At 41.0% G+C, this 27,277-nt stretch overlaps 1 protein-coding gene across 1 annotated transcript in view; it reads right to left on the reverse strand.

The window, feature by feature from the left end:
* myo7aa (myosin VIIAa) overlaps nt 1-25,580 on the reverse strand; it is a 64,077-nt gene extending 38,497 nt beyond the window's left edge. The window contains 17 exon segments of the mRNA XM_062418510.1: nt 4,656-4,814; nt 6,046-6,183; nt 9,220-9,326; nt 9,577-9,712; nt 10,991-11,201; nt 12,264-12,406; nt 13,305-13,424; nt 14,073-14,149; nt 14,287-14,371; nt 15,331-15,399; nt 15,976-16,089; nt 16,212-16,354; nt 17,207-17,328; nt 17,999-18,183; nt 19,886-20,038; nt 22,160-22,273; nt 25,476-25,580. Of these exon segments, the coding sequence (XP_062274494.1) occupies nt 4,656-4,814; nt 6,046-6,183; nt 9,220-9,326; nt 9,577-9,712; nt 10,991-11,201; nt 12,264-12,406; nt 13,305-13,424; nt 14,073-14,149; nt 14,287-14,371; nt 15,331-15,399; nt 15,976-16,089; nt 16,212-16,354; nt 17,207-17,328; nt 17,999-18,183; nt 19,886-20,038; nt 22,160-22,273; nt 25,476-25,580 (2,181 nt within the window).
* Between the last annotated feature and the right edge of the window lie 1,697 nt (nt 25,581-27,277).

Consider the following 27,277-nt stretch of genomic DNA (forward strand, 5'->3'; position numbering starts at 1 on the left):
AACATAAAACTCTCAGCTGATGTTTCATTTAACCCCTGGGGACAAACCCAACCCCCCCCAAAACAACAACAGCGTCGCCGTGACAACCAGCTAGGATGTGACCTTTCACCCTGAGCAACGTCTGACCTCACTGGAAACCACAACACACACTGGAGCCTGAGATAACCGCGTGCTGATTTGGTGCCACGTCAATAAAACTGGAGTGATTTATATTGAATAGACATTTATAGTGAATACTCATCGTAACTTTAAGGGACTTTACAAAGATTTATATTCATTTCCTGGAGACTTAACCGAACCCTAACCCTTAAAAACTGACATAAAAATCAGCTTTTCCAAATCTGGGACACAACTTCCGTCAATTTAACTGGTCCTAAGTCTGAAATTTGTCCCTAAAAGTAGCCTATAACAGACCTCACACCCACTTATTCTTACTTCTGTCACTTTTGGGGACTTTACATAGACTTACATTCAATACTGGAGACTTAACCTAACAGTAACCTTAAAAACTCACATAAAAATCAGCTTTTTCACAACTGGGGACACAGCTCCAGTCCTAATTAACTGCTCCTAAGCCCAATAGACTATGAAAGACACACACAGGTTGTCCTAGGTGACTTTTGGGGACATTACATTGACTTATATTCATTTCCTGGAGACTTAACCTAACAGTTACCTTAAAAACTGACCCAAAAATCAGCTTTTTCCAAATCAGGGACACACTTTCTGTCAATTAAAACGCTCCTAAGTCTGACATTTGTCCCAAAAACACTATGAAAGACTGCACACACACACATACAGGTTGTCCTACGTCACTTTTGGGGACATTACATTACTTATATTCATTCCTGGAGATTTAACCTAACAGTAACCTTAAAAAACTGACCCAAGCTTTTTTCCGAATTTAACTGCTCCTAAGTCTGACATTTGTCCCTAAAAGTAGCCTATAACAGACCTCACACCCACTTACTCTTACTTCTGTCACTTTTGGGGACTTTACATAGACTTACATTCACTTCCTGGAGCTTTAACCAAACCCTAACCCTAAAAAACTGACATAAAAATCAGCTTTTCCGAACCAGTGACATCGCTTTCGTCCCCAGTTAGTAAAGCTGACATTTGTCCCTAAAAGTACCGACCACACACACACACACACACACACACACACACACACACACACACACACACACACACACACACACACACACACACACACAGATACACACACACACACACACAGGGAAACAAAAACACAGCCTTTCCTGTCAGCAGACGCGTCAACTGGAAACAATCACAGCACCACTGGGATGAAACTGGTTGGTTCCCAGTCAGCTGCAGTGAGTGTCCAACATTCAGGGATTTATAACACTATTATCTTATTATTATTATTTAGTTTTATACTATTATATTATAAAATCTCTCTCTCCGAGGACACAAACACACATTTCCCGGCTAAAACTCAGCTGTGACGTCATGTTTTTAGACCCAATTAATAACTTTAATACCAGTAAGATCAAATAAAGTGGAAACACAGAATATTAAAACATGTGATTCATTGCTAATGTTTTAATCTGATAAACCTGAAATCAGCCTCCTTCAGTTCATCCTGAAACTAAATCCCTCCAGTTTATATTTTGCCTTCGAACTTTAAGATCTGAAACATTTTATTTCAGTATTTGGTGTCACTTGAAAACAAAGAGAGGAACGTCTGCACCCGTCTGTCCCACCTAAAGCTTATTTAATAGGGTTTTTCCTCCATTTTATCTCCATTTTAAACCATAATGATATAATAAAGGGTTGTTCCCCCCCAATTTTAAAAGTCAGATTTTATCCGATCTGGATTTTCTTAAAGTCAGTGTATTATATTAATGTAATAATAATCATAATGAGTAACCTTCCTGTTGTCTTTGTGTCTATAATGAAGCTTTTAGATGTTATAAATCTTAATAAAACACCCAGAATTGAATGAAAGTAGTGAGTTAATGCAATATATTTACTGCCTAACTCATCTTTATTATATTTATTATGTATTACCTGCACCTATTCTGTTATATAGTGTTATATTTTATTATTATTTTGACATGCAGATGCTCATTGTAATGCTCTGTCAGTAGCAGCGCTCCCAGTTTCATCATATAGGTGACGGGACAATAACAATAAAGGCTACTCTTATCTTATCTTATGATGTAATGTGGAACCATTAATGTGATTTTCAGGCAATTGTGACCTAAATACAACAGGAGGGTTAAGTGGTTTTGGTTATATTTGTTGTGGACTCTCCCTTTATTACCTTCAGGAAGATCTTGGTCTTTCCCATCTGCCAGTCGTCGTCTCTGCCGAGCACGGCCTCAGCGATCCTCTGACAGTTCCTCTCAGATCCTCCTGATGAACGGAAACACAAACAGTCACACAGAGAGTCTGCAGAGACGAGCTCAGCTTCTAAACGCTCCGATTCTGTCTTCAGTGAGAAAAAATGTGGTGATGTTTTTTGTTTTTTTGAGTCATGTTTCAGCTTGAGGCTTTCATCAGGGTCAACCAGGCGGGGAGTTCCGGTCCTCTGAAATGAGGCCAACTCGGAAGTAACTTAAAACTGCATTCTATCAAAAGGCCACCAGGGGGGCGACCGTTTTGGTGTCAAAAGGACTTCTGTCTCTATACAAGTCAATGGAGAATTCACCAACTTCTCACTTGATTTCTAACCTCAGTAAACGTTTTCAAAATGTGTTTATGGTCTCAATCGCTAGTTTAAAGCCTTCTTCAATGCAGTATGATGTTCATTTGGGACATTTTGGCCTCCCTGATTTTATATGTGACGATAAAGCAGGGTATGCATTAGGCGTGGCTACGTCGTGATTGACAGGTTGATTGGTTCACAGGTTCAGGAGGGCGCCTCATGCTCCTCCTGATGCCCATATAAGTAGAATCTGTGTTTTTATTTTTCCCAGCATGCACCTGAAATGTTCAAGATGGCGCTGCTCAGATCCGATACTATTGGCTTCTGAGCAGCAGTCCACAAACCAATGGGTGACGTCACGGATGTTACGTCCATTTTATATACAGTCTATGGTTTTAATCAATAAAAGGTTTAAACCCCTTACATACTGTTCAGAAAACACACCTTAAAAACTTTTCTTTTAGGCCAGAAATTTGACTAATTTTCCTAATTTGAGCCACATTATATAAAAATGGAAATGTGTTGCCTCATATTTATTCCAAAAATCACCAATTATTATCCCAGACAGGTGAGGAAGGTGATTATCCAATGAGAGACATGAGTGACACTGTATTTGGTCCATAATCAAAGGGTGTAACTTTGGTTTGAGAAGTGATTTGAATCCCAATTCCTGTATTTTATAGTAACATTTTAGGGACTATGGCGATACAAAATCCAGGGAAATAATAATAAACTTGGTCATAATGAAAGTATAGTAGCACCTAGACTGGTAAACTTTGGACTGGATTATCTCAAAGATGCAGAAGTCTCTTTAAAACACAGTGTAAGAAATTGTGAGCTTTATTCTCTTTGTGAAAATGCAATAAAGGCAGATTTCACTGTTTGTTTTCATAAGTAGACACTTTAGACCATGCAGCAGGAATAGATGAATAAAACTATTTTGCCCACATTGTGTAAGTTAATGGGACGGACCAAATATTAGGATGATAATTGTGATCTTGATATTTCAGTCACACAAACACACACACACACACACACACAGACACAGATGAAAGAAAAGCAACATGTTGACGACGTCCAATGAAAACAAGCTGCTGTTAAATTATGGAAAAAAAACTGAAAGGTGACAAAACACACGAGGTGACGTCTGTCTGTTTGATCCCAGTGCACACACACACACAGATAGAGCAGAGACACACACACACACACACACAGATAGAGCAGGCACACACACACACACACACACACACACAGATAGAGCAGAGACACACACACACACACACACAGATAGAGCAGAGACACACACACACACACACAGATAGAGCAGAGACACACACACACACACACACACACACACACACACAGATAGAACAGACACACACACAGAGATAGAGTAGACACACACACACACACACACACACACACACACACACACACAGATAGAGCAGGCACACACACACACACACACACACACACAGATAGAACAGACACACACACACACACAGATAGAACAGACACACACACACACACACACACACACACACACACACAGATAGAACAGACACACACACAGATAGAGCACACACACATACACACACACACACACACAGATAGAGCACACACACACACACACAGACATAGAGCAGAGACACACACACACACACACACACAGATAGATCACACACACACACACACACAGATAGATCACACACACACACACACACACACACACACAGATAGATCACACACACACACACACACACACACACACACACACACACACACACACACACACACAGATAGATCACACACACACACACACACACACACACACACACACACACAGATAGATCACACACACACACACACACACACACACACAGATAGATCACACACACTCACACACACACACACACACACACACACACACACACACACACACACACACACACACACACACACACCCTCTCTCTCTCTCTACCTGTTTGTAGGCTGGTTTGACTCCCGGCATTAAGACTCTGTATCGATCAACGAACTCTACGAATGTGTATCTGATCGGATATCCAGCTCTGCGGATCCGAATAGTCTCCATCATCCCCGAGTACCTCAGCTGACGCACACACAGCTCCCTGTCAAACAACTACACACACACACACACACACACACACACACACCAGTTAAACCCTCTGAGTGCGTCCTTAACAATCAGCTGAGCTCTGAACTGCTTAAAATAGTAGCATTAAGAAAAAAGAATAAAATGAACAAATTACAAAGAAGAAATTGAGAAAAATAAGATAAATGATGATAAAATGTTAAAAAAAAAAGTAAACAGAAATGTGGATTTGTAATAAAATTCTAAAATCAAACACAGCAAAATAAATAAGACAAAATCAAATAAATAAATGCAATATAAGTGAGAAAAAGTATATTAAAAGTTAGAGTAAAAAACAAGATTAAAAAAGAGCTTATACAGAAAAAAGAAACAGACAAAATCTATAAGATAACACTTGATAATAATAATAATAATAATAATAATAATTATATTAATAATAATATAAAATAAAGTAGAGAAATTAAGAATGAAAAAAAACGTTTTAAATATATAAATAATAAAAATGTGGATTTATAATGAAATTCTAAAATTAAATAAAGCAAAATTAAATAAGACAAAATAAAATGAATAAATATAATTTAGAGTAAAAAACAAGATTAAAAAATAGGCAAAATCAGACAAAATCTAAAAAAAGATTAAACTTGATAATAATAATAATAATAATAATAATAATAATAATAGAAAATAAAGTAAAGCAAAGAACAAATTACTAATTTAAAAAAATAAAAAATTGAGACCAACGCACGCAAGAGAAAATAAGCGATAAAAAGAAAAAAAACAAATAAAATAAATAAGATAAACAAGAGAGGATAAGTAAAAGTTTATTAAAAGTAATAAAACCTAGGTTAAAATAGATTACAAAGACAAAACCAAGATAATTAGAAATAAATAAATAAAAGAGATTTTAAGTTTAATAAAAGCTCGACTAAAAAATTAGGTTAAAAAGACAAAAGATAGATAGATAGATTTTGCATTAAGTGTAATTAAGTGAACGTTTCCTTTAAACCTGCTAATAAATGACTTTTCTTTCTTTCTAAACATAACAACTCTTTAAATGTAACTTTAGATGTTTTAACTGTAACAGACTCATTTAGTTTGGGTGTATTTGTCTCCATAGTAACGCTGTTTAACTAGATCACTCTCCTCCTTATATGAGTGATACATTACAAACATAAACACATGTATTATATATTATATTACAAACATAAACACATGTATTATATATATATTATAAACATATAAAGCTCCTGTTACTCACCATGGGCTTCTTGTATTCGTTGGGTTTGATGCAGCGAACAAAGAACGGCTGACAGACGCTCAGAGTTCTCATCAGCAGCTCCAGAGATCTCTTAAACTGACTGCTGAGGGTGGGAGAACGCTTCCTGGTCTCCGCCCCCTTCACACACACACACACACACACACACACACACACACACACACACACACACACACACACACACACACACAGTCACATGGACACAAACACAGTGAGACCAGCGTTATAAACGTCCCTTCCTGAGTCTTTTCCTCTTTCTGTCTCTGAACGGCTGATGTTGCAGTTTCTGTCTTTTTCTCTCTGATCTTCGGTTTTTTGAAGGATTTTTGCTGCTTTTCTATTTTGGTATGAATATTTTAACCCTCAGAGTGAAATTACTGGTGTCATATATATTCTTCCTCCCTTCCTTCTTCCTCCCTTCTTCCAACCCTCCTTTTCTTTCTTTCCTCCCTATTACCTTCCTTCTTTCCTCTGTCCTTCTTTCCTTTCTTCCTCCCTTCCTCTTTTCCTTCCTCCCTTCCTTCTGTCCTTTCTCCCTCCCTTCCATCTTCCTCCCTCCCTTCCTTCTTCCTCCCTCCCTCCTTTCCTTCCCTTCCTTCCTCCCTTTCTTTCTCCCACCTTTCCTTCCTTCCTCCCTCCTTCCTTCCTTCTTCCTCCCTTCCTTCTTCCTCCCTTCCTTCCTCTTTTCCTTTCTCCCTCCCTCCTTCTTTCCTTTCCTCCCTCCCTTCCTTCCTTCCTCCCACCTTTCCTTCCTTCCTCCCTCCCTTCCTTCCTTCTTCCTCCCTCCTTTCCTTCCTTACTTCTTTCTTCCTCCCTTCCTTCCTTCTTCCTCCTTTCCTTCCTCCCTGATTTCCTTCCTTTTGCCTCCCTCCTTTCCTTCCTTCTTCCTCCCTTCCTTCCTCCTTTCCTTCTTCCTCCCTCCCTTCCTTCCTCTCCTTCCTTCCTTCCTTCCTTCCTCCCTTCTTCCCTCCTTTCCTTCCTCCCTCCCAACAACAGGAGGGTTAAGTCATCGCAGCATTAGCATCAGTGTGAGCTCTGCCTCCATCAAACTAAATCACCAGTTCTCAGTTTTTTGTGAACATACTGGTGTCATATGAAACTAAACACTATAAGGAATCCATAAAACCAACCATGTGATGCTGCTTTATCAGTACGGAGGATAAATAAAGCTCCAAAATTCAAGTATAATAACATAATAAGCTTTAAACCTCAATTAAAAGCTTGATGTGCTACTGTGTCTGTTTAACCCTTTACATGCTGTTCATATTCTGACTCATAATTAGTCTCTACACCAGTTCACATTCATAAATTCCACATTATTCATTAATAAAATGTTGGATTAATCCCTCTTTGTTATTAATCTTATGGAAAAAAAAGAAATTCACAATCACTATTTTATTGTCCAGGTGAACATTGTATATTACATATATGAAAATGTGTATCGCTGCACAGAATAAAGTGTAACACCAGTGAGGGCTATAAAGCTCCCACTGGTGTTACGTCATATTCCGTCCTTCCTTCTTCCTCCCTCCTTTCCTTCCTTCTTCCTCCCTCCTTTCCTTCCTTCGTCCTCCCTTCCTTCCTTCTTCCTCCCTCCTTTCCTTCCTTCTTCCTCCCTTCCTTCATTCCTCCCCCCTCTCATTTCCTTCCTTCTTCCTCCATCCTTTCCTTCCTTTCTCCCACCTTTCCTTCCTTCCTTCCTTCCTCCCTTCCTTCCTTCCTCCCTTCCTTTCTCCCACCTTTCCTTCCTTCCTTCCTCCCTTCCTCCTTTCCCTCCCTTCCTTCCTTCCTCCCTTCCTTCTTCCTCCCTTCTTCCTTCCTTGACTCGAGGACAACAGGAGGGTTGAGTCATCGCAGCATTAGCATCAGTGTGATCTCTGCCTCAGTTCTCAGTTTTACCCTTAAATACTAAACACAGCATGGACTGTTAAGAAAAGGAAAAAGAAAAAGAGAGAGAATGAAAATGAGAAGTTGAAGTTGATGAGCTTGAACACATCATTGTGAAGTGCAGATGTTTGAAGGCTCAACAGATGTTTTTAGTTATTGTTTACCTTTGGCAGAGAGCCGGCAGGTAGACCTACTGAGCTACCGGGAGAGTAACCACACAGAAACTAGAGACATGCAACACACACACACACATACACACACACACACATATACACACACACACACACACACACACATAACTCACACAGAGGGAAGAACAAGGAGACAGTAAGAGGCTGTAATGAAGCTTTGAGCTGAAACATTACTGAGAAACATGCGAATGAAGAAAATCAGAAGAAGAAAAAAGCCTCCAAACAAGTCTGAGTCTGTTAAAGTCCGTGTAAAGTAAGAATAAATATGTGTTCTGAGTTTGACATACCACAGAAAAGTGTGTTGTTAACCACCCTGCCAAATTTGAATGGTTAAAAAAATCGCCAAATATATGAAATTAGGCTTCAAAGTTGTGTAAAAGCCTATTTCTCTGCTACCAAACGCTGTGGAGTGCCCGCCGAGTCCGCTGAAGCCCCGCCCCCTACCAAGTGTCACCTGTCAATCAAAGTCACCACCTCTACCCAGAAACATGGACACTAGGTCTGAGAGCTTTCTGCTGCTAACTCGGCAGCTAACTCAGCTGATAACTCAGCTGCTAGCTCGGCGGCTAACTCAGCTGCTAGCTTGGCGGCTAACTCAGCGGTTAGCTCGGCGGCTAGCTCGGTGGCTAACTCGGCGGCTAGCTCGGTGGCTAACTCGGCGGTTAGCTCGGCGGCTAACTCGGCTAACTGTAGACTGTAGTACATTTAGATCTTAATGCATTTTGTCAATATTGAACAGGACGTATCATAAAAACAACCATTTATTTCTAAATAAGTTTTAACAAATGATGTGAAATGTGTTAGTTCACATTTATTTTCCTTTATACAATAATTTTATTAAAAAAGACTGGTTACACCAATTGACACTGATAAACTGCTGGCATTTGTGCACTCAGTCGATTCTCAGACTTCCAGACGCGCTGCTTCTAATCTGAGGCATCAGACTTGTTTTTAAGGTGAAGGTTAGATTTGTGTTCAAGCATGTGTGTGTGTGTGTGTGTGTGTGTGTGTGTGTGTGTGTGTGTGTGTGTGTGTGTGTGCGTGCGTGTGTCTGTGTGTGTGTGTGGACGTCCGTTACCATAGCGACATCAGCCTGGAAGATTTGCTTGATGAATTTGTTTTTGGAGGAGTGAACCAGCTGGATGATGTCACCGTATAAAGTGTCTCTGTTCTTCTCCAGGAAGCCTGCAGGACGAACACACACACACACACACACACACACACACACACACACACAATAATAGAACATGTGTGATAATCAAACTCGCTTCATTAAATATCTCAGACCTTATACGTACATATAGTCGACTAATAAAGAAACATTTTATTAGTAGTAGTATTAATGTCTCTCTCTGGTGTGTGTGTGTGTGTGTGTGTGTGTGTGTGTGTGTGTGTGTGTGTGTGTGTGGGTGTGTGTGTGTGTTGTGACTCTGACCTCTCGTCTCGTAGTAAACGACTCCGGCGAAGTGTTGGATGCCGAACTGCGTCTCGTAGTTGTTCTTCGGAGGAATGTAGTACGTGTTGAGTTTGTGCTGAAAGTTCAGTTTGTTCAGCATCGTGGAATCTGTTCCCTGCAGGAAGAATCAGTCATTCATTCATTAATTAACTTTAGAGTGAAGCTAATCTCTTGCTGATTATGATTCATTAGGAGTCGTGTTTCTGTCCAGCTGCTGAATGTAAAGTCTAATATCTGCAGGAAAATATGGGCCAATGTGTTGCCGTAAAAAACATAACTTAAGACATACACTAATGAGTGCATTTTTGTTACCAATGTCTTGGTAACTGTAGCCTTTGGTCAGGAACAGATATCGTCAGGTGGTGTCCGACCTTCATTGAGTGTTTCTGCCCTCAACCACTACACTCTCCAGTTGGCGGTCCGGCAGTGATTGGCCAAATCACTGCCTATCCGCTCCTGACCTCCAGCTTTCCTCCTCCCTTTTGCGCCACAGCCAGCAGGAGGCTCGCTCTGCCTCCTCCCCCATCCTGCGAGCAGCTTGCTTTTTACTTCTCCCGTCGAGGCCAAGTACTGACAGCAACTGCCATGCCGACTTGGCAGGGAAGCTTCTGCAGCCTATCTCCACCGGGAAGAGCCACACCTGCCAGCCCTTGTCCTTACAGCCTTGGACCAAAGACTGGTACTTGAGGGCCTTCCCTTCTGGTCCTTGCTCGACCACAGCACGATGTCTGGTCGGAGGGTTGTGTGCACCACCTCTGGGAACTTCAGCCTTTTCTCAACCGCCATCTCCCAGGAATTTGCGGTTTGTAGCAGGCCTGTTTTTGTTTTTTTGTTGGTGGCGGGCCTGGCACCCTCCTTAATGAAAGTGATTGGGTTTTTTTATGGTTGTGCAGACTTGTTTCTTTTTGCACCTCTCCCACTCCAGTGTGTCGGCAAGAGACAGAAGGACTTTATCATGGCGCCACCTATACCGTCCTTGGGATAGCGCTATTTTGCACCCTGATAATATGTGCACCAGCGTCCCTCTCTGTCCGCAAAGCTTGCAGAGTGGATCCTCTCTCAGCCCCCAAACATGCAGGTGAGATGGCGAAGGAAGGGTGTTTATATATAAAATTACAGTATTTTAATGTTGTATTCATCTTGTAAATTTACAGGGATTTACTGGCTTCTGAGTTTCAGTAATAACAGTAAAAAATGGCAAATTACAAGTAATAACTGTGACTAAGTGTACAGCATCATACAGTAATTAAGACATAAAATATTTTAATAAATCCATAGTGTTGGTTTAACATGAAAACACATCTAAACATCTAAACAATGAGCTGAAACTCAAATATAAAGCTCCGTAAAGCTGAGAGGAAGCTGCAGAGTCTCTGATCATTCGTGTACGTACCTTGGGGAACTTGCTCTCCTCGTCGATGAGCGAGATGATGTTCATGGGTTTGATGGCGATCATGTCCAGCGCGTCCTGGTTGTCGGTGAACTCGATGTGCTGCCAGTTGATGTGCTCCAGGTTGTACTCCTCCTGCTCCAGCTTGAACACGTGACGGACGAAGAACTGCTGCAGGTTCTCGTTGGCGAAGTTGATGCACAGCTGCTCGAAGCTGCAGGACGGAGGGAGGGAGGGATGGAGGGAGGGAGGGAGGGGAGGAGGGAAGAGGAGAGGAGAGGAGAGGAGAGGAGAGGAGAGGAGAGGAGAGGAGACGAGACGAGACGAGAAGAGATTGATGCTCTTTAATTAGAGGATATGTGACGATAAGGTGAGAGGAAGAAGTTTAAGTTTAACCTTCCTGTTGTCCTCCTGTTTTGATTGTTCCTTCTTTCTTTCTTTCCTTCCTTCCTTCCTTCCTTCTTTCCTCCCTCCATTCTTCTCTCTTTCTTTCCTCCCCCTTCCTTCCTCCCTTCCTCTTTTCCTCTGTCCTTCTTTCCTCCCTTCCTCTTTTCCTTTCTCCCTCCCTCTTACCAACCTTCCTTCTTTCCTCTGTCCTTCTTTCCTTCCTTCCTCCCTTCCTTTCTCCCTACCTCCTACCTTCCTTCCATACTTCCTTCTTTCCTCTGTCCTTCTTTACTTCCTTCCTCTTTTCTTCTGTCCTTCTTTCCTTCCTTCCTCCCTTCCTCTTTTCCTTTCTCAATACCTCCTACCTTCCTTCCATACTTCCTTCTTTCCTCTGTCCTTCTTTACTTCCTTCCTCTTTTCTTCTGTCCTTCTTTCCTTCCTTCCTCCCTTCCTCTTTTCCTTTCTTCCTCCCTCCTACTTTCCTTCCTTCTTTCCTCTGTCCTTCTTTCCTTCCTTCCTCCCTTCCTTTCTCCCTACCTCCTACCTTCCTTCCATACTTCCTTCTTTCCTCTGTCCTTCTTTCCTTCCTTCCTCTTTTCCTTTGTCCCTCTCTCCTACCTTCCTTCCTTCCTTCTTCCCTTCCTTCCTTCCTCCCTCCTTTCCTTCCTTTGTCCTTCCTCCCTTTCTTTCTTCCTTCCTTCCTTCCTTCCTTCCTTCCTTCCTTCCTTCCTTCCTCCCTCCCTCCCTCCCTCCCTTCCTTCCTTCTTCCTCCCTTTCTTCCTTGACTCGAGGACAACAGGAAGGTTAAGTTTAAATAAACATTAAAAGGTGAATATTAAGATAAAATAAAGGTGTGTGTTTGTGTGTTTGTGTGTTTGTGTGTTCGTACCTGTTGACGGTGAAGTTCTCAAAGCCGAAGATGTCCAGCAGTCCGATGGAGCGTCGCATCACTTTGGTCTGAGAGGACGGAGGCTTGTAGATGGCTGCGTTGATCTTCTCCACGATCCACACAAACAGACGTCCGTATATACCCTGCACACGCACACACACACACACACACACACACAGAGTCCTGATTCAACACTTTAACTTCCTGTATTGGGTCGTTTCTCTAATAGAGGCGAATTCTGCACATTTCCAGCTCTATAAATATTTATATTTTCATTCCACTGGAATCTCTTTGCATTGATTTCCAGTTTGAAACTTCATTAATTGTTTTGACTGTTACTTCGTTCTTTCTTTCCTCTCTCCCTCTTTTCCTTTCTCCTTATATCTTTCTTTCCTCCCCATTACCTTCCTTCTTTCCTCTGTCCTTCTTTCCTTCCTTCCTCTTTTCCTTTCTCCCTCCCTCCTACTTTCCTTCTGTCCTTCCTTTCCCCCACCTTTCCTTCCTTCCTCCCTTCCTTCCTTCTTCCTCCCTTCCTCCCTCCTTTCCTTCCTTCTTCCTCCCTTCTTTCCTTCCTTCCTCCCTTCCTTTTTTCCTTTCTCCCTCCCTCCTACTTTCCTTCCTTCCTTCCTTCTTTCCTTTCTCCATCCCTCCTACTTTCCTCCCTTCCTTGCTTCCTTTCTCCCACCTTTCCTTCCTTCCTCCCTCCCACCCTTCCTTCTTCCTCCCTTCCTCCCTCCCTTCCTTCCTTCTGTCCTTCCTTTCTCCCACCTTTCCTTCCTTCCTCCCTCCCTTCCTTCCTTCTTCCTCCCTCCCTCCCTTCCTTGACTCGAGGACAACAGGAGGGTTAAAGGGAAACCATGAACAATCTGACATCATCTCGAGGAGGAAGTAGATATAACTAACTAATGCAAAGGAAGCGTTCAGCGCATGTTGAAGCCCTGACTTTTGACTTGCAGGCAGCATTTTTACAAACATGCATGATATGTCCGTTATAATAATACAAATAAGTATAATTATAATAATAATTCAGTTTTTTCGTACCTTTACAAAAGCGTCGCGTACATCCAGAGCTTGTTCCTTGCTGAGTGGAGTAGAGACCGTCTCTCCTCTGGTGATCAGAGTCCGACTGGTCAGACAGTTCATCAGATCCTTCCCGTCCACCTGAACACACACACACACACACACACACACACACACACACAAATACAATACATGAATATTCAAGAGCTCCTGTCAGTCTCAGCTTTAACTAATGTTTAACTTAAGGTCAAGGAAGGACAGGAGGAAGGAAGGAAGGAAGGAAGGAAAGAAAGGAGTAAGGAGGGAGGGAGGGAGGAAGAGAGGAAGGAAAGGAGTAAGGAGGGAAGGAGGGAGGAAAAGAGGAAGGAAGTAAGGAGAGAAGGAAGTGATGAAGAAAGGAAGGAACAAACGAAGGAAGGGAGGAGAAAGGGAGGAAAGAAGGAAGGAAGGGAGGAGGAAGGAAGGGAGGAAAGAAGGAAGGAAGGAAGTGAGGAAAGAAGTATGGAAGGAGGAGGGAGCAAAGAAAGAGGGAAGGAGGGGAAGAACAAAGGAAAAATTAAAGAAAGAGGGAGGAAGGAAGGAAAGAAGGAAAGAAGGAATGAAGGAATGAAGGAAGGAAGGAAGGAAGGAAGGAAGGAAGGAAGGAAGGAAGGAAGGAAGGAAGGAAGGAAGGAACAGTCAAAAGAGATGGGGTCAATTTGACCCAGGAGGACAACAGGAGGTTTAATCTGTGCGTGTGTACGTGTGTGCGTGTGCGTACGTGCGTGTGTGTGTGTGTGTGTGTCTCACCTCCAGCAGAGTAGCAGCAGTAGTGAGGTGATGGCTTCTCACCACCTCGCAGGCGTCCAGGTTGTCATAGGTGCGTGCTGCAGGGTCAAAGGTCAAACACAGTATAATATGAGGATTTTTTAAAAGCTGCTAAATGTTCAGACAGTAAAAGATGGAAGCTGACGGCAGCACAGAGAAGAAGAAGAAGAAGAAGAAGAAGAAGAAGAAGAAGAACCTTCATATCGGAGGTTCCCCATGTGTAAGATAGCAGCCAGCAGCTTAGAGATCTCTCCGTTCTCTTTGTCTGTGAACATTAAAACCTGCAGAACAGAACAACAGTGTGTTAGAGGAGAAGCTTCAACATTTGTGTCACAAACTGGCTCAAAAACAACTGTTTATGTTGAATGTTGCATCAAAGATTCACACAAGACTCAAAGATGAACATGTATAGTTTTTAATCCTGAAAGAATAAATGGAAACAAACAAGAAGCTTTAAACTGAGTGTAACTGCCAATTCATATATAACAGCAATCCTCTTCCTTTCTTCTTTCCTTATTTTCCTTCCTTCCTTCCTTGCATCTGTTCTTTCTTTGTTTCATTCCTGTCTTCTCTTTCTTCTTTTCCTTCCATTTGTCCTTTATTCCTTCCTTCCTTCCTTCCTTCCTTCCTTCCTTCCTTCCTTCCTTCCCTCCTTCCTTCCATCTTTTCTTCCTGTCTTCTCTGCCTTCTTTTCCTTCCTTCCATTTGTCCTTCCTTCCTTCCTTCCTTCCTTCCTTCCTTCCTTCCCTCCTTCCTTCCATCTTTTCTTCCTGTCTTCTCTTCCTTCCTTCCTTCCTTTCATCTTTCTTTCTTTCCTGTCTTCTTTTTCTTCCTTCCTTCCTTCCTTCCTTCCTTCCATCTTCTCTTACTTCCTTCCTTATTTCCATCTATTCTTTCTGTCTTCTCTTCCTTCCCTAATTACTTCCATGTTTTCAATGATCCGGCCCACATCAGATCATATTGGTCTGTTTGTGGCCCTTGAATGAAGATTCACACTATTTTATCAAAATCACAGAATCCCAAAATAATGATTTATATTCTCTCAATAATTCCATTTTAATGTTTGTATGTAACAATAAACAGAGACCACACATAGTTTTTTTTTGTGCAAAATGCTCTATAATTAAAGCTGTACAGTAGGATGAGTCCAGAGTCTAATAAGCAATAAAACAACACACACACCTGCAGCTAGTGTCTATTAATGTTTATTATAATATGAGTGTGTGGTTTTACTCGGTACCTTCATAGCAGAGCGGATGTTGGAGTATTCCTTCATGTCGTCACGGCCGTCACACACAGTACAGTTACCCTGCAGGCAGAGAGGAAGAGAGAGAGTCGGGTTTAAGTCCAACACATGCTTGGTGTATTTGTGTTTGTGGAGTTTGTTCCAGAGAGAAACTTCATGCACAAAACATGCAGACAGGAGTAGAAACTAACTGCCACCTAGTGGTCGCAAAAGCACATTACAATAATCAGTAGTAAAAAACGAGATGACAGGCATCTTGGTACAAAACCTTATCAAATTGTATGGTTGAAACTTGTTTATTTATGCTTAATATCATATGTAGTTTGATACACTTTTAAAAAATTTGACTAATTTTAGCAACAGCAACAAGCTATGACGCTGCTAATCAAGATGTTTGAGGATTTTATTATCGTTGGTGTAAAAGTAAGGAATTAATTGTGTTATACAGTTAAATAAACCCATTGTCTCCATATGAGGACTTTCCAAAAACTACTTCCTGTTCAAAGTCAATGCTTAGTTCATCATCATCATCATCATCATCATCATCATCATCATCAAACCACCAACAAACAAAAGCTCAGGTCTCAAAAGGTCCGATCTCTAACTGTAAAGGTGGTGGTGAGGTGAAGCATTACTCACGATGGTCAGGTAGGTGAAGTCAGTGGCTTTACTGAGCCCCAGCTTCTTCTTCTCATCTGCAGTCATTCCCTTCAGCATGCAGTAGAAGATGTGGTAGTTCCTCTCGTCGTGCGCCTGCAGAAACAATACAGGAAACAGAAAAAATAAGCTTGAAAATCTCATTAGTTTTTACTGTCATAGAAGAAGAATCACAGAGAAAATGCAAAGTGTGAGCAGGTGTGTAGGCGTTGTCGTACCTGTCGACACACTCTGGACTTCTCCAGCAGGTATTGCTCTATCTTGGCTCCTTCTATGGCTCCTCTCTTGTTGAAGTGGATGTCGATGTATTTCCCAAAGCGGGAGGAGTTGTCATTGCGGATGGTTTTAGCGTTGCCGAAGGCTGCGGGAGATCGATGATAGCGATGTTATAAGGATGCAGAGATATGTGTGTATAAACCCAGCTGTACGTGTCAACATGTGCGTCAATATTTAAATCATATTAAGAACAAATTTGGACTTTGCTTGCTTCATACAAAGATTGGCTGGTACTCTTTCGTCATTTATTATTATACGTATGAGTATTTATGTGTGTAAAGTCTGACCAAACCTCAAGATTACACCAAAGATTTAATCTCAGAGTTTCACAGGTGCATGTAGCATGTTTCCCTTAAAAGACAATTTTTCAAGTGTGTCTTAAACCATCAGTCAGGTGTCCATATGAACAGTAAAATAGGTTTTTCCTCTCTGTAATCATTCCTCCTGTTCATACTGACCAATAAAACCTTCAAATGTGCTTTCAATTGAAGTGATGGACATTTAGTGCAGAAAAATGCATTATAACGTATCTGATCAGCTTCTATTGAGCTTCATCAGTGTGAGTTAGTCATATCAAGTGATATCTGACACATTTACAGTCTTTTTAGCATCAGATTCCCTCTTAGTGTTTCCTGTTGAGCTGTGGTGGAAGTATAGTAACAAAAAGACTTTGCTACTAAAAACACTGTAACGTTGAAACATAGAAGATGAAGATTTGACTCATTGTGGACAAAACTGAAGCTTCATATTAACTTCAGATTAAACTTTTATATAGAGGTTTATACAGGAGGAGGATCTTCTAATGGTCAGTATGAACAGGAGAAATCATTACAGCAAGAAAAACAGTATTTATGCATATAATCAAGCACATATATTGTATATATATATAGTGTGTGTGTGTGTGTGTGTGTGTGTGTGTGTGTGTGTGTGTTCCTACCCTCCAGTATAGGATTGGCCTCCAGGACTTGCTGCTCTATCCAGGAGTGCTGACCGCTGATGGCTGCCAGGAACTGAAGGATCAGTTTGGTGCTTTCTGTCTTTCCTGCTCCGGACTCGCCGCTACGAAGTCACACAAAAGCTTTTAATAAGACTGTCAGTAAGTCAGTAAGCTATGAAACATATCTGCTCTCTGTGACCTTGTTCATACCTTCCTTTCCTGAGTATTAATATATTAAAACCTTATTTTCATGCAACAAATTAACCTTTTAAATGCATCAGTGTTCAATAGAAATCAGTGTACTGTGTGATTTAAATCAGGAAATATCTACAATAAAATATGGTTAATATTCTGATTTACTTGTTACAATTTCAGGACATAATTGTTACTATTTAATTTGTCTAGAAAATGTCATGCTGAGATATTTTAGTGTCGATTAACCAGGCGGGGAGCTCCGGTCCTCTGAAATAAGGACCAATGCGGAAGTAATTTAAAACTGCATTCTATCAAAAGGCCACCAGGGGGCGACCGTTTTGGTGTCAAAAGGACTTCCGTCTCTATACAAGTCAATGGAGAATTCACCAACTTCTCACTTGATTTCTAACCTCAGTAAACGTTTTCAAAATGTGTTTATGGTCTCAATCGCTAGTTTAAAGCCTTCTTCAATGCAGTATGATGTTCATTTGGGACATTTTGGCCTCCCTGATTTTATATGTGACGATAAAGCAGGGTATGCATTAGGGCGTGGCTACGTCGTGATTGACAGGTGTTATAATTTGAGCTCTGTCCTACCTGATGATGCAGCACTGGTCGCGGTTGTTCCTCTGCATGTTGAAGTAACAGTTGTCAGCAATGGCGAAGATGTGAGGCGGCATCTCTCCGATCTTCTTGTTGGTGTAGAGGCGGATCTGGTCGGCCGTGTAGATCGGCAGCAGCTGATACGGGTTGATGGCCACCAGGATGGAGCCGGTGTACGTCTGCATATGATAGTCATTGATTCAGGTCAGATAGATGATAGATCACAATTTAATGCTAACAGCCTGTAAGACCTCTATAGATATCAGCTCATTTTTATCCTTTAGCTAATTTCCCATAACTTTAATATTTCTGTTCTTACACTCATTTTATTTACATTTACACTCATTCATGTTTCAATATTCAAGGGTCACCAAACTAATAAATAAACAATTGCAATTAATGCTTGAAAATCTATTTTTAGATGCTTTTTGGACTAAATGCAAATGTTTGTTTATTTATCAAATCAAATATAAAAATCTAATATTAAAAGAGCAGCGAGTTGGTGGTGGCGGAGCAAACATTCAAAGCATGCAACATACATGCAGTTTAAAGCTTCAACTACACAGGAAATATTCGACATATGTTGCTGTTTTGCGGCCGTGCAGGTGTTGCATTACAATAAGTTTCAGCTTTCTTTTTCCAGCCACGCTCAATGTCCAGGAGCCGACTTACCCTGCCACCACAGTTTGTCTTCAGAGGAAACAGGAAGAGGGAGGTAGCACGGAAGGATAGCAAAGGTAGAGGCGACAAAAGAGAGGATACAGATACAAGAAGCAATAAGAAGAAGAAGAAGAAATGGAGAGGAGGAGCAGAAAAACAGCAGAAGTCCGACGTTGGATTTGGGAGATTATCACTTTGAGTGTTAGTAAAGAGGTGAAGGTTAAAGAAAGCAAGAAAGCAGTTTAAAGTACCATCTGTGTGAAATGAATGGACATTACTGCTCTAATAAAACTATTAAACTGTAATTATTAGTAGTGTTTGACCATTTTTATTGGTATAATATCAATGGAAAGATTGTTCTGTGCTTGTGCTGCCTTCAAGTCATGACATAAATAACAGATTTAGTAATAAAGTGAGTTAGTGAAAATAAATAACTCATTACATGTGAACTTAAAATACTCAAATTAACCTTTGTGTCGTCCCCCGGGTCAAATTGACCCCGTCTGTTTTGACTGTTCCTTCCTTAATTCCTTCCTCCCTTCTTTCTTTCCTCCTTTGCTCCCCCCTTCCTTCCTTCCTTATTTTCTCCCTCCTTTCCTTACTTCTTCTTCCTTCCTCCCTTCTTTGCTTCCTTCTTTCCTCCCTCGCTCCTACCTTCCTTCCTTCCTTATTTCCTCCCTCCTTTCCTTACTTCTTCCTTCCTCCCTTACTTCCTCCCTCCTTTCCTTCCTTCCTCCCTTCCTTCTTTTCTGCCTCCCTCCTACCTTCCTTCTTTCTTTCTTTCCTTCCTCTTTCCTCCCTTCCTTCCTTCCCTCCCTCCCTCCTACCTTCCTTCTTTCCTTATTTCCTCCATCCTTCCTTCCTTTCCTTCCTTCCTCCTTTCATTCCATCCTCCCTCCTTTCCTTCCTTCCTTCCTTTCCTTGCTCCTTTCCTTCCTTCCGCCTTTCTTTCCTTCTTCCTCCCTTCCTTCCTTGACTTGAGGAAAACAGGAGGGTTAAACATGTTTTCTCCTCATTTGCAGAACTTCTACTATGAGCTCTATGACTCACATTTACACAACTGAAATAACATCAATGCTTATTAATGCAGGGCTTTTTCATACCTGGTGATAAAATGCTCACATATTTTGAGTTTTTTCTGCGGTATTTGATGAGCAGGTTACAGTTGTATCAGTTTGTGGTAGTATAGTAGTAGAAGTGCTGGACTGCAGTGATACTCACATATATTCGTTTCTCTCTGTATCTGATCAGCAGGTTTCGGAGGATACCGGCTTCGTTGAGGTCTCCGAGGCGGATCATGTCCTCCACCCCGTGGATGGAGGTGGGATGCATCGGCTTGATGTTGGTGGCATTCTGGGGGGAGATCCAGTGCTCCTGGAGGGGCGATGGGTAGGGGACATTAAACTAGGGGAACGTGCCTTTGCTGTGTCGGCTCCTAAACTATGGAACATAATTTCTATGTTTACAATAAACACTTTGCACATATTTTAAAACACTTTATGCTCCATTTTTAAGCATTTCTTTAATGTTTATGTTTGCACCTTAATGTGAAGAGATAATTAAATGTTCATTTTGATTCAGACTTATTTATATTTGAGTGTTTTTTAATGGTTGTGTTGACATTTTTTTCCATCTGCCTTCATTGATAACTGAGGTGATTAAAATCAGAGGAAGTTTACAATAAAAGTGTTTAAATTGAATATTTTTTCCTCTGGTCCTTATTTTAAATAGGCCATTTAAAAAATCAATAAATATCGATATGACTGATATGAAACACTTTTATCGTGATACAGTTTTCCGCCATGTCGCCCTGACACACACACATTCATTCATTAAAAGAAAAAATCTTACAGGCTTAAAGACCACAACATGTTAGCAATGAGAGACGTAATGTTAGTTTTCTCTCTGAGACTGTTGTTGTTGTTGTTGTTGTTGTTGTTGTTGACGTACTTTCACTAGCTTGGTGATTAGCGTCAGGTCCGTCTCCCTTAGCAACCGTCCCAGCAGACAGCAGCTTTTTGTCCACGTGAAACCACCATAGCTCAAATCTGCTCCACATATTATTTCACACCTGACAACATTATCCTTTACTTTCTGGAAGCTTTTCAACCACGCTGGACTTTTGTGTGGCTTCGTCTGCATCATGTTTCCTCCGGTTAGCTAGCTAGCAGGCTAACTCAGCTAGCTAGCAGGCTAACTTACCACCAAGTCGAAGCTACCGAGGCTTGAACACCAGGTGGAGGTGTTTATTACAGCAGAGTCTTAACAGAGAGGGTTAGGACAACCTTTCTGTGCTATAATCAGGCGGGGAGTTCCGATCCTCTGAAATGAGGCCAACGCGGAAGTAACTTAAACCTGCATTCTATCAAAAGGCCACCAGGGGGCGACCGTTTTGGTGTCAAAAGGACTTCCGTCTCTATACAAGTCAATGGAGAATTCACCAACTTTTCACTTGATTTCTAACCTCAGTAAACGTTTTCAAAATGTGTTTATGGTCTCAATCGCTAGTTTAAAGCCTTCTTCAATGCAGTATGATGTTCATTTGGGAAATTTTTGAGCTCCGTTCTCTGCCTTGGGTTTTGAATTTCGTTGTATTTTGTACTAATGACAATACAGGAATCTATCTATCTAATTAACACAGTTCTCATTGAAGATGACACGTGAGGATCAAGTGAAATAAGTTATTAAGACACATTTTAAATTTCCCGTGCTGTTCAGCTTATGGCTGCAGCAAAATTGTATGTTTCCCCCTCCCATCCGATAACAGCATTTAACTGTATTAAGCTCTATGGGAGAATACAATGCAGTGTTCCTCAGTCCTGCTTATCCTGTATTATGAAGCACAGCAGACCAATGAAAAATGTGGTTACATCCAAAATGACCTGGATGTGTAGGTATGGGTGTCAGAGTGTGTTGTGTGTATTGAAAAATTAATGTGTACGTATGTGTGTATGTGCAGATACAAATAGAGTATTTATATGGTCTTGCAAGTATGCATTTATAGCATTATGTCTAAATCTCTCTCTCTCTCTCTTTCTCTCTCTCTCTCTCTCTCACACACACACACACACACATGCACACACAGGAATGTGATATATAACACTGTATATTTACTATATAAGTTATTTACAGCGCCTATTGTTGAGTTGTCCAAACTCTCTCTATTAACAGCTCTGGTTTACAGACGCTTAGAGCTCCTCCTAGTGGCTGAAAGTGAAATTGCTCTCCAGTAGCTTTTAATGAACCCTTCATACTAGACTACACAGCTCAACCCATGATAAAGTTTTTTCAATTAAAAAATAAATAAATAAAACAGACCGAACGATTATTCAGTTATTCAGTTTTAATGATTTCTACTCCTGACCTAAAACCTTCTGATACTGGTCCGTATTCGTATTATTGCTAAGTGTGATAATTAAATAGTAACCAGGGTTATGAAGAACAATTTGCAGCCTCTTTGTAAAAAAAACAAAAAAAACAAAAAGCAGCACTTACGTTTCCTTCATCGTCCACCACCTGAATCTGTCCCGAGTCACAGAGTTTGACCACGGCACCGATCGGCACCTCGAACTCTCGACCGGTCTTCAAGTCCAACCAGACATAGTCGCCCTTAAAGGGAAAAATAAACTGAATTAAAACCAAAACCAGGGTTAAGATTAAGCCAACAAAATCATAATTAGATCAAAGCCTGAAGTCACAAAAACTGAAATAACCACAATCACATTAGAAATCAGAAGCAGAAATGAACCGTCTCTTGATTTCAGCGTCTCCATGATTCAAACCAAAGGAAAAAGTCATCAAAATGTAATTGATATGATTGTATATTGATATATTTTGTAAGATGATCCCAGCCTTGATCAGAATCCACGTTTTCTTGGATGAATTAATTGAATCATCATCACCGTTTTCATCCTGCAGACATGCAGACATTTCAGCCTGTTCTCTTCAATCTGTGTTCAAATAACACGACTTTACACTTTCACATAGCGTGCAGCGGATACGCCAAAGTCCAATTTTTCATGCAAGTGATACAACAAGTGGCGTCCGATAATGCAACTAATGTGATTATCGCCTTTTCAAAGGTGAGGTATGTAGAATTTTGTTGCCTCTAGAGGAACAGACTTGGCGGAAATGGAATATAATTTTCATAAGTATGTTTTAATTAGTGTATTATCACCTGAAACTAGAATGAGCCCTTTATATCTACATAGGGAGCAGGTCCCATCCAATGGAGGCCGCCTTTTTCTACAGTAGCCCAGAAAAGACAAACCAAACACTGGCCTTTCTCATTTTTTGTGAGTTTCGTAGCGACCGCACGTTCTCCTACATCCTTTGAAAGAGAAGGGTAAGAGACAGGTAGTTAGGTGTTCGACCTCACCACTAGATGCCAATAAATCCAACACACTGCACCTTTAAGAGGAGCCGAGTTGGGTGGATGGATAACTGTTCAAGACCACCAACCCGATATTTTGTGGGCATTTTAACTGAGATTTTAGCCATTTTTTGACCTAAACGACGATCTTTCTATTTTGTGCCTGACACATAAACCTGTGTTATCTCTACTGGGTTGAGTATTTTTAGTATTTTTTAAGACTGTGTTCGTAATTTGTGTTTAACCCTCCTGTTGTCCTCGAGTCAAGAAAGGAAGGGAGGAAGAAAGAAAGAAAGAAAGGAGGGAGGAAGGAAGGAAGGAAAGGAGGAAGAAAGGAAGGGAGGAAGAAGGAAGGAAAGGAGGAAGAAGGAAAGGAGGAAAGGAGGGATGAAAGGAGGAAGAAGGAAAGGAGGAAAGGAGGGATGAAAGGAGGAAGGGAGGAAGGAAGGAAGAAGAAAGAAAAGGAGGGACGAAGGAAGGAAGGAACAGAAGAAGGAAGGAATGGAGGGAGGAAGGAAGGGAGGAAAGGAGGAAGAAAGGAAGGGAGGAAGAAGGAAGGAAAGGAGGAAGAAGGAAAGGAGGAAAGGAGGGATGAAAGGAGGAAGAAGGAAAGGAGGAAAGGAGGGATGAAAGGAGGAAGGGAGGAAGGAAGGAAGAAGAAAGAAAAGGAGGGACGAAGGAAGGAAGGAACAGAAGAAGAAGGAAGGAATGGAGGGAGGAAGGAAGGGAGGAAGACGGAAGGAAAGAAGGGAGGGAGGAAGGAAGAAGGAAGGAAAGGAGGGAGGAAGGAAGGGAGGAAGAAGGAGGGAGGAAGGAAGGGAGGAATGGAAAGAAGGGAGGAAGGAAGGAAAGAGGGACAGGGGAAAGAAGGAAAGGAGGAAGGTATGGAGGAAGGAAGGACAGAAGGAAGGAAGAAAGGGGGATGCAGGAAGGAAATAAGGAAGGGAGGAACGGGGTCAGACGGGGTCAATTTGACCCGGGAGGACGACATGAAGGTTAAATGTTATTTTAAAACCAGCTTTTTATATGTAGATACAGTACCAGTCGACACACTTTCCCATTCATTTGAACATTTGACTGGTACTGTATATATTTCATTATGTAAATAAAACCCACTTTATTTCACATTGAGCGTTATTGTCTTTGTGGCTGTTTGGGACTTGGGGAAGACTTGTTTTCAGACTGGATATAACATCATTAAATGGTGCAGGTTGAAAACGGTAATGATGGGCCCCCCAATGCCCCCCACCACCACCACCACATGATCTCCTGGCCCAGTCAGACAGTTCATCCTGGATTGGAAGCTGCTGGAAGGGAAAGAAAAAACCTCGAAATACAGTATATACCAGTAATATGTCAGTTAGGTGGACGGGGAGCACGTCTGACCAGCAGAGCGTCGTTATATGAAGGAGAGGAGAGAACAGTTAGTGCAGATAGGTGAGGAGATGGGACCTGCTCCTTTGTTTACAGCCATCAAAATCTTTGATACTTCCAGCCGAGCTTAAAACTTTGATAATTTCATTTTCCAGGGATTCAGATTTTAAATTGTAATGAACTTTAATTCTATAGTTGTTCTGTATGAATGTGTTGATATTTATATGTTGATGTGTGTTTGTTTTTACATGTGTCTGTATAATTGTTAGTGTGATACAGACTATGTGATGGTGCTGCCCAAAAATAACCATAATAACTTTCCCGCGACTGCAGATGGAAATAAGCTGTTTTTTGTGCTTTGTCCTTGTTTAAATAAAGATATAAAAAGAAAAAAAATAATCTAAATAAACATCTTAAGGCAAATTTCCCAACTTCTCAGACTATTCATTTTAAGGTAGCCAATTAACTTCAATGATGTAAAAGACTGAAGTTAAAACACTGCGTATATCAAAGGAGTGTTTAGTTCACAATCATTGCCACAAATTGCCACAAATTGCCACACACACACACACACACACACACACACACACACACACACACACACACACACACACACACACACACACACACACAGGGTCAAGTGTGTACATTTAAACACAGTTATCAGATGTACAATTATGATTCATTTCGTGACAGAAAACATAATTATTTTACCACACAGTCATGAAAAGTGAGATAAGACAGAATCTCTCTCTCTCTCTCTCACACACACACACACACACACACACACACACACACACACACACACACACACACACACACACACACACACACACACACAGGTATCAGACCTATAATTGATGTAATGATGCATGAAACAAATGATCACACACACACACACAAACACGTACGTATCTTACGCAAAACAAACCCTGCAGAGTAAATACATACAATTATCACTCATGAATCTTCACACACACACACGCACACACACACACACACACACACACACACACACACACACACACACACACACACACACACACACACACATCCACAGCATACCGGCAGCAGCGTGCTCTGTTTCATCACAGTGTTGACGTTGCGTAGCAGCGCCCATTTGGCCTGATCCTTCTCATAGAGCTCCACATAGTCCCGACGCTTGTACATCTTCACGTGCACAACCACACACACACACACACACACACACACACACACACACACAACCTCAGATAGATAAAGATGTCCAACGCAGTCTTATACTCCACACAGAAATGGAAAAAATGTAATATCCACAACTTCAAGTGTGAAAAGTGTGTAAAGTGTTTCTTCTTTATCTTCTTTACACACACACGTGGGAAAAACGTCCAAATATCCGCTCAGGTTAGTCACATATCACCTCTGCTTCTCTTCCCTGAGTCCATCCAAAAAAGAAGAAATGCCCTTTAAATGATGTCAGGAAAAGAAGTGTCAACACCAGTCATCTTTTTTATCTCTGTATATTTCCCATCCGCTCTTAACTGTCCATAAAGTTGTAAATCGATCCAATAAAATCCAACTTTCTGCTAGAATCCAAGTTTCCACTGCAGGAACATTTTTGGGACAATCCTCCTCTTCCTCCTTCTCTCTTTTTCTCTTTCTCTCTCTTTCTCTCTGTCACACTCACACTTTGTTAGCCCAGCCCCTCCCTCCACAGCCTCCCCTGTCGCCCACGGCAACAAGATGTCACTTCCTCCTCCTCCTCAGGTGTGTGTGGTACGGTGTTGGATTTCCGTGCAGGTAAATACACGACAGGCTCTGTGACATTCATGCAGGATAAACTGTGTGTTTCCTCTCTGAGAAACATTAAAGACTCTATTAGAATATTACTAATAAATTATACCAATATTACAGATTACAGATTTACACAACTTTGGATCAAGTTAACTGATAATAAAATCACTACTCTTATAGCCTAACAGTGTTCAGGGTTGGTATTCACACTTTTAACTTTACTTTGAATTCTTCATAAACTGGATCCTGAATAGATTCCCTGTTAATGTGTAATGGAAGTCTAAAGTGTCAGGTAGGAATAGAGAGTCTGACTCTCATTAAGCTGATTCTGTTCAGAAGGTGTGGACCATCAAATATGTGTCCGTCCCCATCGTAGGGTTGGTAGTCATACACTATGGGGTTGGTTGCCTCTCTGTGTTATTTTAATGGGGAAAGTTAAAAAATGAAGGCAATCTTAGAAAATGTTAATGTTAAGTTTCTCATAAATACAACAACCTAACACACTCCTGTACCAAGAGAACATAAACAGGAACAGTCATTCCAATAAGCGCATTTTTGTATCCTTATTAGGGCTGGGCAATATATCGATATTATACCGATATCGTGATATGAGACTAGATATCGTCTTAGATTTTGTATATCGTAATATCGTGAAATATCATCAGAGTTGTCTTTTCCTGGTTTTAAAGATGCATTACTGTAATATGATGTAATTTTCTGAACTTAACGGACTGTTCTAGCTCTAGCTTGTGTTATTTTTTACCTTTTACCCACTTTGTCATTATATCCACATTACTGATGATTATTTACCAAACATTTCATAGTGTAAATATTCTGTGAAAGCATCAAGAATCATCTCTATAATATTGTTGAAATATCGATATCGAGGTATTGGTCAAAAATATCGTGATACTTGATTTTGTCCATATCGCCCAGCTCTAATGATATTGTGCAGTTTAACCTCTCTGACTGCTCTGAGCTTCACATCTGGAGGAGTCTGGCCCTGGTTTGTTAAAATCAATGCTCATTTTATTTATATATATATGGCAACATGTGACAACCAACTCTGAAGAGACTGTGACAAACATCCCCCA

The sequence above is a fragment of the Scomber scombrus genome, chromosome 5, assembly GCF_963691925.1.
Source record: "Scomber scombrus chromosome 5, fScoSco1.1, whole genome shotgun sequence".
Lineage (NCBI taxonomy): Eukaryota > Metazoa > Chordata > Actinopteri > Scombriformes > Scombridae > Scomber > Scomber scombrus.